The following is an 18,140-nucleotide window of genomic DNA, read 5'->3' on the forward strand; positions in this document are numbered from 1 at the left end:
CTAGTTTTCAAGTCTCAACTTCCTAGCTACTCCGGAAGTGTCCTAAATCTATCTATTTCTAAACTGTAACATTGCTATTGACTTTTACGCATTACGCGTGAGTGTTTCCACTCTGCACACGAATCCCGTGGGCCTCCCACTTCCTAACTAACGCTAGTGTAGGGTAGCCCCAGCGATTCCCTAGGCCTAGGCCTATTCTATTTCCGTGACAGTGGTTCTTATACCACTTATTTAGTATATGGTTTGCGTGGCCCCTAGGGCCTAACTGTATTACTTACCTGTGTGACTTACTGTATGCATTAATAAGACTGTGTTGTACTTACCTCTAAACTCATAAAGAGTGCTGAGGGTTTGCTTAGAATAAATACACTTTATTTTATATATATATCTGTTGTGGTGTCCTTTCATTTGGTATTCAAGGGATTATATATGGTATCACAGCTGGCTTCACATGCCATTCAGAGTTTAGCCTAAGACTGCTCTTGTCCATGCTACCACTAGGATAGCTGGTCTATAAGGTTGACTTTACAACCAATCACCATAAGGGTATTTGGACTGATATAAGGTGTACACTATAACTAGTGACATCATACATCAGGCCAACTTCTCACATTGGTGAGCAGCGGTTGGGATCTGAGCTTGCTGTTGTAATACCATTGTAATCTTGAGATACTAAATTGAAAGATCACACAGATATTGTCTAGGTACATATAACATAGATTATTATACTTAAGTCCTACTGGACTTTGTAGTTGTAGGTTGAAGGGAATAACACACCCTGACTACAACTACTAGAAAGGTTTAGTAGATACAACTAGTGTAGGTAGGTGCACACACCACACCCTCACTAGATCATGCCTCTGGGAGGAGATCAAGTAGATGCTCTCTCAGGAGGGGCAGGTCTGCAGAAGACCCCCTCTAGGTATGATACCTTAACATTCCAGGAGATGAGACAATTGTGTACCTCCAGAGGAATAAAACAGGGTGCAAACCCTACCCTCCTTCAGTTAAGACAACTCCTAGAGGAGTATGATGCTCAGAGGGCATCACAGGAAGGTGCCCTAGGCACAGAGGAGGGTCTACCCACCACAGAGGAGTCAGATGGGGCTTCAGATGGGGAGGTAGACAGCCAGAGCCAAGTAAGGAGACTTAGCCAGGCTAACTTAAGTTTACATGGGAGTTTGCATGGGGTCCCCCCATACAGACCCACAAGTAGACATTCACAGAGAAACAGGAAGGACAGATCCCCTTCAGGGGAATCCATCCACTCCCATGTCTCTAACATCTCTAATGCTTCCTCTCACAGGGGAATGACTTCACCTGAGAGAAAGGAGCATGCAGCCAGAATGAGGGAGGCTAATCTGAGGATTCAGAGGGAAGAACTTGCCCTTGCCAAAGAGAAGCTTGCTCTGGCTAGAGAACAAAAGTTAAGTGGGTTAGAACCCACTGGTGGCAGCAACATTCCTAGAGATAGAGACAGGCACTATGATAATAGAAACCTGAGCAAGATTGTCCCTCCCTACAAGTGTGGGGATGACATCCACAAATGGATAACTGCTTTGGAGAGAGCTTGCAAAGTACAGCAGGTACCCCAAAGTCAGTGGGCAGCTATCTTGTGGCTCTCCTTCTCTGAGAAAGGAAGAGACAAGCTCCTCACAGTTAGTGATGAGGATGCAGATAATTACACTGTCCTGAAGAGTGCTCTGATTGATGGGTTTGGCCTAACCACTGAACAATACAGGTTGTTGTTCAGGGATACCCAGAAGACACAGACTCAGGACTGGACTGACTTTGTAGATTGTGCCACTAAGGCTCTGGAAGGCTGGCTATTGGGAAGTAAGGTTAAGGACTATACAGGATTGTATAATTTGATCATGAGAGAACAAATACTTAACAACTGTCAAAACCAGCTATTGCATCAACACCTGATTGATTCTGATCTGACTTCTCCCCAAGAATTGGGAAAGAAGGCAGATAGATGGGTCAGGACTAGAGTTAAGCAGAAAAACCAGAACCAGGGCGGTGATCAGAAAAAGGCAGACCAGAAGGGTAATGAGCAGAAACAAAAATACCAGAAGTCTTCACCAGGCCCCCAAAAGGCTCAGGGGGAGGGTGGTTCCAAAAAGGATAAGAAGAAAGAAGGCCAAAAGAAACCATGGTGCAACTATTGTAAGTCTACCTCACATTGGTTTAGTGAGTGCACCAAAAAGGATAAGCCCCCAGCCACCATTGCCCCTAAGGCAACTGTACCCCCTAGTTCAGCTGTAAGTGGTGGTTCCCAGCAAAAGGGTGTAGTAGGGTTAACCCTGGGAACTGAGGAGGATTCTGGCCTAGTCAGAGTACCTACTCAGGCTGTCCTGATCTGTGATGGGGACTTAGCTTTGTCCTCTACTGTAGGCCCCAGTAACCTGGGCAAGTACAGACAGACACCTTTTATCAACCAAAGAATGGCTCAGGCCTACAGGGACACCGGGGCTAGTGTCACAATGGTGACACCTGCTTTTGTGGACCCTGGACAGATCATACTAGGTGAGAATTACCTAGTGACCAACGCTAGCAATGCCACTACCTCCCATAGTGTGGCTATTGTTAACTTCTCCTGGGGAGGGGTAACTGGCCTCAAGAAAGTTGTTGTTAGTTCAGACCTTCCTGTAGAGTGTTTACTGGGCAATGATCTTGAAACTTCAGTTTGGTCTGAAGTGGAGTATAGGACCCATGCAGAAATGCTGGGGATAGATGCACATGTCCTTGCTGTGACCAGGTCACAGGCCAAAAAGTGCAACACTGAACAAGTGCTGGATCCTGAAACTATGGACCAGTCACAATCCAAGAGAAAGAGCAGTAGGGTTAAGGCTGTGCCTTCCCCCCTGCCTCAGGTGGTGGATCAGCCCTCCCAGGAGGATGGTTCTGAGAGCCCTGAAGGAACTGTCCTAGAAGAACTTGAACCTGATCAGGTTGAGTTTCTTGGGACAGGGGGACCTTCCAGGGCAGATCTGAGGCAGGCTCAATTAGACTGCCCCTCTCTTGAACCCCTCAGACAGCTGGCTGCTGCTGAGGCTGCAGGGAATGCTCAAGGTACCCATAGAGTGTATTGGGATGAAGGGCTACTGTACTCAGAGGCTAGAGACCCCAAGCCTGGTGCATCCAGGAGGTTGGTCATACCACTGAAGTTCAGAGGCTTCCTTCTAACCTTGGCCCATGATATTCCCCTTGCAGGACATTTAGGCCAGAACAAGACTTGGGACAGGCTTGTCCCTCACTTTCACTGGCCCCATATGTCAGAAGATACTAAGGAGTTTTGTCGCTCCTGTGTCACCTGCCAAGCCAGTGGCAAATCAGGTGGCACCACAAAGGCCCCCCTCATACCACTACCTGTGGTGGGGGTCCCCTTTGAAAGAGTGGGCATAGATATTGTAGGATCAATGGACCCACAAACAGCATCTGGGCACAGATTCATACTGGTGATAGTGGACCATGCCACCAGGTACCCAGAAGCAATTCCCCTGAGGACCACAACAGCTCCTGTTGTGGCAAGGGCCCTGCTTGGAGTATTCTCCAGAGTGGGCTTTCCAAAGGAGGTCATTTCTGACAGAGGTGCCAACTTTATGTCAGGATACTTGACTGCAATGTGGAAGGAGTGTGGTGTTAACTATAAGTTCACCACACCCTATCACCCACAGTGCAATGGGCTTGTTGAGAGATTCAACAAGACCCTAAAGGGAATGATAAAAGGATTACCAGACAAGCTTAGGCGAAGATGGGACATCCTTTTACCCTGCCTTCTGTTTGCTTACAGAGAGGTCCCACAAAAGGGGGTTGGCTACAGCCCTTTTGAGCTTTTGTTTGGGCATCCTGTAAGAGGACCCCTGTGTTTGGTGAAGGAAGGATGGGAGAGACCTCTCAGACAACCCAAACTAGACATAGTGGATTATGTACTTGGTCTCCGCTCCAGGATGGCAGAGTATATGAAGAAGGCTTCTAAAAACCTTGAGGCAAGCCAAGAACTCCAAAAAGCTTGGCATGACCAAAAGGCTGTACTGACTGTTTACCAGCCAGGACAGAAAGTGTGGGTGTTGGAGCCAGTGGCCCCAGCAGCACTCCAAGACAAATGGTCTGGACCCCACACTATTGTTGAGAAAAAGGGAGAAGTCACCTACTTGGTGGACCTTGGGACTCCCAGAAGCCCCCACAGGGTGCTTCATGTCAACAGATTGAAGGCATATGTTGACAGGGCAGACATGGGGCTACTCATGGCTACAGATGAGGGGCAGGAGGAAGAGAGTGACCCTCTCCCAGACCTGTTGACTCAGAACCCTGATGATGGCTCAGTTGATGGTGTGGTCTTTTCTGACAGCCTCACTGTCCATCAGCAACAGGACTGCAGACAAGTTCTGCAGGCCTACAGACATATGTTCTCTCTGACCCCAAGTCAGACAAACTGGTGCACCCATGAGGTGGACACTGGTGACAGTCTGCCTGTGAAGAGTAAAATCTACAGGCAACCTGACCATGTCAGGGACTGCATAAAAGTTGAGGTACAAAAGATGTTGGAGCTGGGAGTCATTGAACCTTCAGAGAGCCCTTGGGCTAGTCCTGTAGTCCTTGTGCCAAAACCTCACACCCAAGATGGTAAGAGAGAGATGAGGTTTTGCGTGGATTACAGAGGTCTCAATGCTGTCACTAGGACAGATGCCCACCCAATACCTAGGGCAGATGAGCTCATTGACAGACTGGCAGCTGCTAAGTTTTTGAGCACATTTGACCTAACAGCAGGCTACTGGCAAATCAGACTAGCTGAGAGTGCAAAGGCCAAAACTGCTTTCTCGACCCCAGGAGGACATTATCAATTTGTGGTAATGCCCTTTGGTTTGAAGAATGCACCTGCCACTTTCCAAAGGCTGGTGAATCAAGTCCTTACTGGGTTGGATGATTATTGTGCAGCTTATCTTGATGATATTGCTGTCTTTAGCTCCACCTGGGAGGATCACCTGGTCCACCTGAGGAATGTTTTAGAGGCCCTGCAAAAGGCAGGCCTCACTATCAAGGCCACTAAGTGCCAGATAGGGCAGAGCAAGGTTGTATACCTGGGCCACCTAGTTGGTGGGGGTCAGGTTCAACCACTGGAGAGCAAGATCCAGACCATAAAGGACTGGGCTCCTCCAACTACCCAGACTCAGGTCAGAGCTTTCTTGGGCCTGTCTGGGTACTACAGAAAGTTTGTTAAGAACTATGGGTCCATAGTGACACCACTTAATGACTTGACCTCCAAGAAGATGCCAAAGAAAGTTCAGTGGACAGCAAGCTGTCAAAAAGCATTTGATGACCTGAAGCAGGCCATGTGCAGTGCACCTATTCTGAAAAGTCCAGACTACTCCAAAGAGTTCATTGTCCAGACAGATGCTTCTGAGTTAGGTGTGGGAGCTGTTCTTTCACAACTGAATGTAGATGGTCAAGACCAGCCCATTGCTTTTATAAGTAGAAGGCTGACCCCTAGAGAGAAACGTTGGTCAGCTATTGAGAGGGAGGCCTTTGCTGTGGTTTGGGCCCTGAAGAAGCTGAGGCCATACTTGTTTGGCACTCACTTCAAGATTCAGACAGACCATAAGCCCCTCTTGTGGCTAAATCAGATGAAGGGTGAAAATCCCAAACTTCTTAGGTGGTCCATTTCCCTACAGGGGATGGACTTCACAGTGGAACATAGACCTGGGACTGACCATGCCAATGCAGATGGACTCTCCAGATATTTCCACTTAGAACATGAAGACTCAACTGGTCAAGGTTAGTTTAATGTCCCTAAGTTTGGGGGGGGGTTGTGTAGGAGAGTAGGGTCTGCTTTCTATGTTCACCCCCACTTTTTGCTTTTGCTTTACTGGTTTTCGACTTAGATGTGGCTGTGGGCCTGCTAATCAGACCCACAGCCCTGCTGTTCTCTCTCTAAATTAATACTATGTACTTTAGGTGCATAACCCATTTGGATAGGATCACCTTATTGGCCCCTGTACAGTGTACCCTAGGTACCCAGGGCATAGGTGTACCCTAGGCCTACCAGGGGCTGCAGCATGTATTGTGCCACCCCTGGCCTGGCCTTCCATTTTGACACAACTGGCTGATCACTCAGCTGGGGCAAGGTCGTGTAATCACCCCTTGCTTAGGTGTAGTATTCCTATGCCTAACTTACATATAGACACATGTGTACCTATCAGTCACTCCTATGGCAGGCCTTGACAATCCTGGAGGCAGAGTGCTTGGTAACATGTGAGATGGTGCTCTAGCATGAGCTGAGCCTGTCTGCAGCTTTCGGAACCATGTCCTTATAGCTGTTCTATGATATAGCCTACCATATACTCTTAAAGTACCTTATAATCTTAGACGGTTATGGTAACTATGGTTTGGCTTTATCGAAACATGTCGTGTAAGGTGTCTAACACTCGGGAATAATACCCCCATGCCATTTCTGGACATGAGAATATTATTCCCCCCTTCTAGAGGGAAAGACATGTTAAAATCATACTTCAACTGTTAGCCTCTGACCAAAGCCTCAGCATCACAAAATGGATGCTGCTGCCACGACACAAGTCTGACCTCCTGCTGCTGGGAGTGATCCCAGCCAGGGAGGCCTGGACAATAGGTTTCCTGCTTGGGGAGGTGCTAGCACCTCCCCAGACAGCCTTTAGTGTATTGGGGCAGGGTGGGCTGAAAGGAATGAGACATGCCTGGGGCACACAAGGTGTTCCTTGCATAGTCCAGTTCAAACCGGCGCTGGGGCACTCCAGCCCCAGCTCTGGCGCGAAACTGGACAAAGGGAAGTGGGTGTAACCACCCCCTCCCAGGTCCCACCCATAAGGCGTGACCTAGCAGGTATCCCAGCCCCCCAGATTAGTATAAGAGTGGGAGTTGGGCCTCAAGACTTTAGATTATCCTGAACCTGCAAAACTGAACAGAAACTCTGGACCTTCGACATTCGACGAAAGAAGAAGACTGAAGAATCTCCCTTGTAGCCAAGGAGTGGCTACCCTGTGCAAACAGGCACCATCAAGTGACTACCCTTTGCTTTGTGAAACGTTCGACGAGGAACCGACTGCAGAGCCCGACCAGAGCCTTGATTTCCAGACTTCTCCGACCCTCATCCACATCTGCAGCAGAGCTGAGATCCGTGGAGGCGACGAGCGACGTGGGACCGGCTACCTGGGAAAAGTGGCTAGTAACTTACAGCGCAGCTTCTGAGGTACCCTCGAAGTTGTGCACCGGGGATTGAGAAGCCCCAACCCCAAGCACCATCTGCACCGAAGACCAGCCCCCCACACTCCACGAGTCCTGCGTGGGGCCCTTCAGCATTTTCCTGCTTGCCGCGTCTGTCCGGTTGCTTGCCCGCTGGCTAGTGGCCTCTGTGACGACGCTCCCTGAAATCTTCTGCGCTGGTTTGGCTCCTCCAGACTGGCTCCCGCTTCTCTGCAAAGAAGAAGCACCCCAGACCTTCCTGGTCTGCACCAGAAGCAAGTCCCTTGTTCTTCGTGGGTTCCGCTTGCCAAGGCTTGGTGAGTCCTAGTCCAACTTCGACGCCGCCGACAGCAAGAGCCTTCGTGGGACAGCTCGCCTCCTGGTCCTGGACGTCCTCGACGCTTCCTGGTCCTCCTGGCTGCAGCGACAAGCTTCACCTTCACCTGCAACTCTTCACGACATCGCCTGATTCCTTCCTGGTTCCACGTGGTCACTGGCTAGTGACCTTGACTCTGTCCCCTCTGCTTGCAGGTTTCTTCTCTTCTTGATCCCAGCCTTGGGATCCACCGGACACTCTCCCCTGACTGCCTGTCAGCATCTTTCTTCAGGCATCCATAGGAGTCGACGACGAAAACGACGCATCTTCACCCCTATGCACCCGCAGCCTGTGGGCTAGGTAACTTGGGTACTCCGGTGCTCATCAGGATAGTGACTATCCTAGTGTCTAGTTTTCAAGTCTCAACTTCCTAGCTACTCCGGAAGTGTCCTAAATCTATCTATTTCTAAACTGTAACATTGCTATTGACTTTTACGCATTACGCGTGAGTGTTTCCACTCTGCACACGAATCCCGTGGGCCTCCCACTTCCTAACTAACGCTAGTGTAGGGTAGCCCCAGCGATTCCCTAGGCCTAGGCCTATTCTATTTCCGTGACAGTGGTTCTTATACCACTTATTTAGTATATGGTTTGCGTGGCCCCTAGGGCCTAACTGTATTACTTACCTGTGTGACTTACTGTATGCATTAATAAGACTGTGTTGTACTTACCTCTAAACTCATAAAGAGTGCTGAGGGTTTGCTTAGAATAAATACACTTTATTTTATATATATATCTGTTGTGGTGTCCTTTCATTTGGTATTCAAGGGATTATATATGGTATCACTGCTGGCTTCACATGCCATTCAGAGTTTAGCCTAAGACTGCTCTTGTCCATGCTACCACTAGGATAGCTGGTCTATAAGGTTGACTTTACAACCAATCACCATAAGGGTATTTGGACTGATATAAGGTGTACACTATAACTAGTGACATCATACATCAGGCCAACTTCTCACACCTCCTCTGCTAGAGAACGATCCACGTCCTCTGGCTCCACGGAAGGTAGATTTTTTAAATTGCAGACTACCCAGGGACCTTGCCGTCTCCGTATCCTTCTTAATCGCCTGTAGTGCTTCATCCACATGTGCACCGAACAAGGATTCACCATCAAATGTCATGTCTATGATTTTAGACTGCACCTCCTGGCGAAAAGATGTTGACTTCAGCCAACCCTGCCTCCTCAGCACTGCAGCTCCTGCCAACTGCCTGAACCCAGTTGATGCCACATCCACTGCTGCATCAATGATCTCCGCTGATGCATACTCTCCTTCCTGCAGGATCTTTATGGCCTCGGATTTTGAAGGCTCCGGTAACATGTCGAGGAAAGGAGGGATGTCGGACCACATCTGGCGGTCGTATCTCCCTAAAATCGCCAGGGAGTTTGCAGCCCGAACTGTAGTTGCTGCCATCGTGGACACCTTCTTTCCTATTGCGTCCAATCTTCTACCATCTCTATCAGGTGGAGCTGATATGGGCGTTGATGGATTTCTAGCCCGTCTCTGAGCCGCTTGCGCTATAACAGAGTCCGCCTTAGGTTGACCAATTAGGCATGCTGGTGAATTACTTGGGGCTCTATATTTCTTGTCCAGCCTTGGTAACACTGCTGGAAGAGAATTAGGGGTAGCCATCAGTCTCAATCCCTCCTTCCAAATAAAATCAATGATTGGGATTGGCCGAACCTGCTTCCTTGGTTGGTCCTTAAAGTCATACAGGAAGCGGGCATCCTCCTTTGTTTCCATGGGGATCAGGAATCTCTTGGTCGCTCTTTCCATAAGTGAATGGAAATTCCCAATGTCCACCGGGGGAGAGTCCACCGGAGCCTGAGCACTTGGAGAAGGAGTTTGTACCTGATAATTATCCCACTCCGACATGATAGACTGATCATCTACCTCTCCTTCCTCCCTTTCATCGTCTGTAACCTGCGATTGACGAGATGGCAACGGAGAAGGTGGTCTTGGTGACTGTAACAACGACAACTGTACTCTTGGCCTGGGCGTCGACGGAAGAGATTCCGCCGTTTCCGAAGGAGGGAAACGTCTATAGTAATCTTGCAACATATACTGCAGATTATCAAGCAGTTCCAATGGCATTTGACCAGACGGCACTGGTGCAGGAGGTGTCGGCTGTGGTTCCATATTAGGATCTTCGTACTGGTCATCATCATCATCCTCATCATCTTGATATTTGATGAGAAGCTCCGATGGACTCCTTGCAGTCCGAAATCTCTCATCTTCTTCGGAATCGTTATCCTCCGATTGCAAAAGTTGCGCCGGCAATTTTAGAGGCGATATAGCTTCTAAAGACGATCCTCTGCGCTGAGGAAGCGTAGTCGCTGTTGCCCTTTGATCAGACACGACAGACGACGGAGTTGCAGTCCACACCTGCATATCCATGCAGGTAGATAGAGGAGGTGGTGACAATCGCGTCGACGGAACAGACGACGGTGGTAATCCTGACGTTGAAGCCAATTTCGATTACGAGGCTGTTTTCGTCGACGAGATGGCAGTCGTCGACGACGGGACAATCTTCGTCGACGAGGGTGCCGACGATGAGGTAATCTTCGTCGACGAGGATTGAAAAGTGACATGTAAAAGTCTGATCACAAGATAATGGTGTTTGTTTCCATGGGGATCAGGAATCTCTTGGTCGCTCTTTCCATAAGTGAATGGAAATTCCCAATGTCCACCGGGGGAGAGTCCGCCGGAGCACTTGGAGAAGGAGTTTGTACCTGATAATTATCCCACTCCGACATGATAGACTGATCATCTACCTCTCCTTCCTCCCTTTCATCGTCTGTAACCTGCGATTGACGAGATGGCAACGGAGAAGGTGGTCTTGGTGACTGTAACGACGACAACTGTACTCTTGGCCTGGGCGTCGACGGAAGAGATTCCGCCGTTTCCGAAGGAGGGAAACGTCTATAGTAATCTTGCAACATATACTGCATCTTGATATTTGATGAGAAGCTCCGATGGACTTCTTGCAGTCCGAAATCTCTCATCTTCTTCGGAATCATTATCCTCCGATTGCAAAAGTTGCGCCGGCAATTTTAGAGGCGATATAGCTTCTAAAGACGATCCTCTGCGCTGAAGAAGCGTAGTCGCTGTTGCCCTTTGATCAGACACGACAGACGACGGAGTCGCAGTCCACACCTGCATATCCATGCAGGTAGATAGAGGAGGTGGTGACAATCGCGTCGACGGAACCGACGACGGTGGTAATCCTGACGTTGAAGCCAATTTTGATTACGAGGCTGTTTTCGTCGACGAGATGGCAGTCGTCGACGACGGGACAATCTTCGTCGACGAGGGTGCCGAGGATGAGGTAATCTTCGTCGACGAGGATTGAAAAGTGACATGTAAAAGTCTGATCACAAGATAATGGTGAAAGAAACTTTGCAAACGCAATTGGCTGTGCCAGTGGTTAGGGACGGAAAGTTGTCCCAATATGTTGTAGTTTTGTTTAATACGTGCTGTTTGGGCTAGGCACGACGCCATTGAGCACGCAATGTGAAAACTTGAAGTTAAAAAATGTTTGGGATAAATTCTTTATAAATAAATAGAAAGGTGTGCAACCCGAACAAATATGATGTTTACGAGAGTTATGCCCGACCGGGTTAGCACCCATGAAGACAAGAGTAACAAAAGGAACATTTAGAAATCATGTGGTCATCCTCATGCAAGGCGGAACAACTACGTTCACAAAGCAAGTTTATTTTATGGTGTCAGAAGAGTGTGGAAATGCAGCAATGAACATTGGACAGAGCACATGTTTCATTTAAATCGTTAGCGGTTTGAAAATGTTTTAAAATGTTTATAGTTGCACAATATAATTTAATGAACTTGTGAATGATTTATAACTAGGCAATGAGTCAAAAGGAAAGCATTATGGGTGTTGTAGTGTCTCAGGGTAGTTTGGGAGTTTGAAAGTTGACACATGTGAGCATCATGCGGAGATTAGGGGTGGGCTGCTCGAGAGGAGGGGAAAAAGTCGATTTTAAAAGCCAGGAGGTTGAAAGGGAAAGGAAAGATTTCTCTTGGGATGGCGCGAGGAGGACGTTTGCCAGTTAGCAGGTACGAGATGAGGATGTAAAAGGTAGAGGAGATTACGGGAGATGCTGAGATAAGAGTGAAGGGAATTGGAGGTTAATGTAGAAGGTGGGATGGACGGAGATCGGTCGGGTTTTTGGAAGGATAGCAGGGAAGGGAAGCAAGATGTGGAAAGGGATGGGTGAGAAGAGAGGATTTTGTTTAAACAATGGGGAAAGAAGAGAGGAGAACATCGAGGGTTTAAGCAGCCGAGGTTAGAGTATAGTAATTATTCACCGGGTGACAGGAAGATTCAGGTGTTAACGTTAGAGTAAGCTGTGTGGCTGAGACACTAGGGGGTGATTCTGTTTAGTAAAGTAAACAATCCATTTAAAAGTAATGAGTTGGTGAAATTAAGAAGAGAGGTGTTTTTTAAACATGGCGTTTGTCAAACATGAGCTCAGTTTACATATGTGATTTTAGTGTGTATATTGCTGGATAGAACACTGAAGTATGTTTAATTGTGATTTACAGTTTTCCCTGACGAAGGGCCCAAGAGGCCCGAAATGCATTGGACTTCAATAAACTGCTATTGATGAATTTGGCTTCAGTCATGTTTTTGAAGAGAGGCTCGGATGGCCCAGAAAGAACATTAGAAATTTGGGAAATGGCATTTCTTTGCATGCGGATGTGTATTATCGCAAGCCGAAAATATGGATTACAAATGGATTGAAAAGTGACATGTAAAAGTCTGATCACAAGATAATGGTGAAAGAAACTTTGCAAACGCAATTGGCTGTGCCAGTGGTTAGGGACGGAAAGTTGTCCCAATATGTTGTAGTTTTGTTTAATACGTGCTGTTTGGGCTAGGCACGACACCATTGAGCACGCAATGTGAAAACTTGAAGTTAAAAAATGTTTGGGATAAATTCTTTATAAATAAATATAAAGGTGTGCAACCCGAACAAATATGAAGTCGTCGACGACGGGACAATCTTCGTCGACGAGGGTGCCGACGATGAGGTAATCTTCGTCGACGAGGGCGTCGTCGATGGGGCACTCTTCGCCGACGAGGGCGTCTTCGTCGACGATGGCGTCGACGCGTCCATCTTCGTCGATGCATGGATCTTAGTCGACGAGGCATTCTTCGTCGACGGGGCAACAGTCGACGGCACCACAATCTTCGTCGACTGAGTAGACGTCGACGAGGTAGTCTTCGTAGACGGAGCAACTTTCTTGCTTCTTACCGTCGACGGGACGGAGATGAGGGATGACACCTCCTTCGTCGACGAGATGGGTTTAACACTCACCGAGACCAGCGTCGACGGCGATGAAGCTGATGACATTATCATTGCAGGTCTCGGCGACGAGAATGTAATAGTCGATGTTGAAACCGCGTCGACGATAATAACAGTCGACGCAACTGCCGTCGACGGCGCCGTCGACGACGGCAATCTCACTTGAGGTAAATTCCTCTCAGGAAAACTTTTAGCTGGCAGATTTTTTCCTGATTTATCAGGGGCGTAGAGGGCTTGGATCCTGAAGGTGGAGACGTCTTCTTAGATGAAGACGAAGACTGACCCGAGCCCTTAACAGACTGGGCTCTCCTCGACACCTTCGCCCCAGTAGAAGAAAACTCTTCTTCAGCCACCCTTTTCCTGGAAGAGATAGAGGACCCAGAGGCAGTTTCTATCCCTGACAAAGGATCATCTTTATCCTTAAGCTTCTGTAGCCACAGAAGAAGACGTCCTTCCCTATCCCTTAAGGTCTTCTGAGGGAAAGTCCGGCAAATCTTGCACTCCTTCACTTCATGATCAGGATAGAGGCCATAGATGCATTTTTTGTGAGGGTCTTCAGAAAAAAGCCGAAGCTTTCCGCAGGACTCACGAGGTCTGAAGAGGGATCTTTTTGTAGTTGACATCCTAGAAGTTGAAGAAACAGTAGAAACTTGAAGAACTGAGCAGAGCTCAGGGAGACTCCCTTCACACGACGTGCGGTAGAAAATCTGACAGCCTGAGCCTAGGAGGGGAACATTCTGGTGGGTGCTGTCGCCTGATTGGCTGCAGTTTGGACTGGATATAATGACAGTGATAGTCATAGCTGTGGAAGTTTTTTCCCTTGCAGCTTAGGCTACTTTACTTCCTGGTTCAGGTTACCAGGGTTTTTTGGTTGTTATATGCATAATTATTGCTTTTTTATGTACCGTGGGACTCCCACTCCGACGACGGGGAATGATTCAGGCATGTGAATCTATGAAAGACACCCCAAATACTGGAGAAGTGTAGATCTCATAGGCCAAGAGCAGTTTGAGTCAGGCCAGAACACACAATTAGCCACAAACCGACCCATGGATCTAGTTGTTAAAAGTTTATGTGAAAGGTGTGCTTTCTGAGGTCTTCTTAAGATCAGGTGTTTAGGACAGACAGCATGCCAGAGCCAGGGATCCAGCCTCTGGGCCATGCTCACCACTGGGAAGGGCATTAATCCTCTGCTCAGTCACTTACCCATGTTCCATGTGCCAATGAATACTGAGATCATATCCGGCTCGTCCTGGTTGGAATGTTTGTTCTTCATCAGCTGGAGTAACTGGCAGAAGGCCTCACGTTTCTAAGGGAAGAGGAGAGGAACCAGTCATGAAACAGTGACTCGGTAAGCCCTTCTACATAAAATCATTAACTCAAAGGGTCACCACTGCTAATTCGATTTGTATATATTTCATAAGAACACATACCTTTAACATATATAACCACATTAACGTACTAGCATTTTACAATAACATACTGGTATGGCAATGCTTCTGTGCCTGTAATTCAAAGTATAGGTAAATACTTTTTTAACTTAGTAAATAAAGTGGAGAGGTTGTGCAAATAAACTTGAGCATAGTGGGGGGCACAGGGCACTGATTCACCTGTGATATCAAGACATCCCGCAAGGAAGAAGCTTGGACAAGATGATCTGGAAGACTCACTGTGGGCCCAAGGAGGTCAGAGTGAGTCGGTGAAGGTTGCACAGTTAAGGAGAATACACAGTGGAGTTCGGAAACCATAACCACAGACATGGTAAAAACGTGGACTGTGGAGAGGAAACACCCACCCCTATAGAGTAAACTGAGAAATTGAGGGAATCCCCAGACCCAGCATTGGAGTTAACCTCCGACTGATAAAGAGGAGTACAGTATAAACTGAAAGCGTTTGCGAGATATGTAATCGGTAATGTGACAAATATCAGACTAGAAAAAAAAAACGGAATAAGAAAACATCAGTTTAGTCCTAAAAGAGCCCTTTTTGTAATTTGGTGTAAATCTGTTCAGTATTTTGAGTTATTAAAATAATAAAACTGAATTTCTAGGGACGCGGATCATCCACAGATCCACGGGTATATATGGATCCAATTATATTATACTTTGAGTTAAAAAAAAATACAAATTCACTGAAAAACACCAAAGGTTAAATTGTTTGCACTATTTCACGCAGCCTGCGATGCCAGTCTGCATGACCTTCGGTGTGGGTCCCTTAGGGTGGCATAATACATGCTGCAGCCCATAGGGATATTCTTTAGTACCCATGCACTGGGCACCATAGGTGCCATTTACCAGGGTCTTACAAGGGTGCTAAAGTCCTTGCCAATTGAATTGCAATTAAGCATTTCAGTTTAGGGGAAAGAACACTAGCACTGGAGCCTAGCTAGCAGGCTTCAGTGCAATGTCAGAGTCGAAAAACCAGCACTCAGTAGTTTAAATGGGGGACAAAAAGTGGGGGGAAATCTGCAAACAAGTCGAGCTTCCTACAATAACTATAACTTCTGAATTTCTATAGTTCTGAGTGGGTAAAACGTGAACCTAACTATAGCGTACCTATAACCTTTGTTTTTTTGGGAATATATGCGATTGTAAATATACACACATGTATATATACACATCCATTAACATTTTTATATATAAATGTATAAAAGTAAGAGAAGATTAAAAAAAAAGAATAAAGTGTGTGGGGGGGGAGGGTATGAGATAAGACAAAAACCTCTATAGAGAGACCAGAAAAGTATTTGTATTTAAATTTATAGAGAGCACTAAGCCAGAAAGGCATCAAAGTGCTGGAACTGGTCAGAAAGAGCCAGGGTGAGACAGCAAGACAATCATTAAGGTTGAGAGAATAACCAGGTTTTAAGATGCTTACAAAACACAATAATAATGTATTTATTGCACAATTAATGAAAATCATTGCAATTCATACAAAAGAAAACTTAAGAGCACTTTCCGTTCTCTATTAAAAAATGGTCCATGTTAAAACAGGGATCGTAGCTAGCACGGCAGAAGTTCATGCCGGTCGTCTACTGGTAGAATAGAGTTAATCTGAGACATGTATTTTTAAAACGGCCGGTCATCTGAGCTGAGTCACCCTTCATACACTCCTCTAGGGCTTCTTGACATGTCCGCACGTTGAGGATCCGCCAAATTGGACGCAACCAAAAGGTTCACAAGGGGAATAAGGTTCTGCAGATGCACAAGACGTGAATTAGATTTTCTTCCCCATTGCTGCAAAATCGGCACTGAGAGGGCGCGTCTGCCTTATACCTCCGGCCGTACTTGTACGCCATCAAGGGGATTAGGCCAAAACGTAATATCATAAGGTGGTGTTTCACTGGTGGGTTCATGGGGGATGACAGATCGTGTGGTAGGGTTTTAAGGTCAGAGTTTTGACGCCCAGCTACCATGGGAGAGATTTTTCATGTCTGCTGCATCATGTTCCGCTGACAAGATCTTCGCTGGTTTGGTCAGGACTTTTGCTACCACCCCTATCGGCAGAGAACTTGCCCATATATCTTGAGCTTCTAGTGCGTCCAAACAAAATATAAAAAATTGACCCCAGGAGGTACTAGGATTATTTAACAGAGACCATATGCAGCTCTTTGGTATGAAGTCAACAGCCATTTTGGTTTTTAAGCAGTAGGCAACAAATCTTGCTTTCATACGAAACACAAAGTAAGAATTCAGACTTACAATACGTATAAGGCAGCGTTTTCCATAACCTGGCCGTTGCCACTAAAAACGAGCGGCGGCCCCAACTCGCCTTCCGAAACTTAGGAATGATCACCTTCCTCAGCGCTGCAGATCTAAGCTGTCTATTTGGGGAATACCTGTTGAAAGCGGTTCTCAGGTACCATGGGCCCTGCTGGTGAAGACCCTTATAGACCATGCACGGAGCTTTGAGGGTAACCCGCTTCCTCACTGGTAACCAGTGAAGTGACCACAATCCCTCCCTAATCACATCCACAAGATGATGTCCTGATTTCCTTTAACCTCCCCTCTTTCTTTACATACTTAGTCACCTCTTCTTTACTCACTTTCCTCATGCTACTGCTGTCTCTTCCCAATAGTATTCTGGGGCTCCCTAGCAACCATACGACTCTCTTGAGGGGGGCGGGCAATAGGTACAATGCCCTAGGTCCATCTTCCAATGGAAACATAGATACTCTTTTGGGACTAGAGTTTTAAGTATGTTTGATAATTTCGTTTAATACAAATTGCTGGTTCTACTAAGGTAAGGTCCTGCAATCCTAGAGTGCCTGTGCACGCTGCGTATTATTCTGTCTACCTAAACTTCAAACAAGTTAAAGTTATAAAAAAAATATTCTAACATTTAACTCTAACCCGAACCACTCTCCTTAATGTTAAATAGTTATATCTGGATGATGGCGTGAGGCAGTCCTCTGAGGCTGGGCTTAAATGACCCGAGATGTAGCATTTGATCGCTCAGTGTGAGGAACTGCTGAACACAACCATAGAGATACTATACCTTCAGACGGGGTGGTACCAGTAGCAGCCTTCACACTAACAGGCATATATAAAAGTGGTCATTGGCGGAGCAAAGGTACCTACCCGGCGGGCAGGGTTCAACTCTGAACAATTACTGCATGTAGCACCCATATGGTGAAAGCAGAAAAACAAATGTTACATGTTGACGAGTGGCATCCTTGTCTTGAGAAAAAAACAAGTTACTTGCCTGTACATTGTGGTTCTCCAGTTTTGATATCTTTCATAGATTCAAATGCTTGAATCTTACCCGTTGTCAAGGTGGGAGCCACACGGTAATTATAACAAGTAGTGCTATACATTAACAGCCATAGGGAAACCAATTGACTTTGTTAACTAATTTACATTGTTTTAATAGACCCAAATCTCGCCAATCAGAGACCAGACCCGGTAGCACTCTTCCCCTGCAGACCCACCATACCTCAGATTTCGGGCACAAGCGTTAAAGGGATTATCAGTGGTATACAGAGTGATGAGACCAAGGGGAGGAGGGAGGGAAGCATGTGAATCTATGAAATATATCAAGACTGGAGAACCATAGTGTACAGATAAGTAGATTGCTTTTTCTCCAACACTGAATCTTTCATAGACACATTCTTGAATCAGACTAGTAAACAATACCATGGAAAAAAGAGGCAGTGGGTATGTCAAAACCCCTCTCATATATATGAAATAAACATAATGTCAGCAGTCAACTATAAAGAGA

At 46.7% G+C, this 18,140-nt stretch overlaps 1 protein-coding gene across 3 annotated transcripts in view; it reads right to left on the minus strand.

The window, feature by feature from the left end:
• Window positions 1-18,140, minus strand: part of INPPL1 (inositol polyphosphate phosphatase like 1) — a 1,340,026-nt gene that overhangs the window by 604,033 nt on the left and 717,853 nt on the right. For all 3 annotated transcript variants that reach the window (XM_085623407.1, XM_085623409.1, XM_085623408.1), the window contains one exon: window positions 14,130-14,232. In XM_085623407.1, the coding sequence (XP_085479533.1) occupies window positions 14,130-14,232 (103 nt within the window). The remainder of the gene's footprint in view (window positions 1-14,129; window positions 14,233-18,140) is intronic.

Source organism: Triturus cristatus, chromosome 8 (genome assembly GCF_964204655.1).
Source record: "Triturus cristatus chromosome 8, aTriCri1.1, whole genome shotgun sequence".
NCBI lineage: Eukaryota > Metazoa > Chordata > Amphibia > Caudata > Salamandridae > Triturus > Triturus cristatus.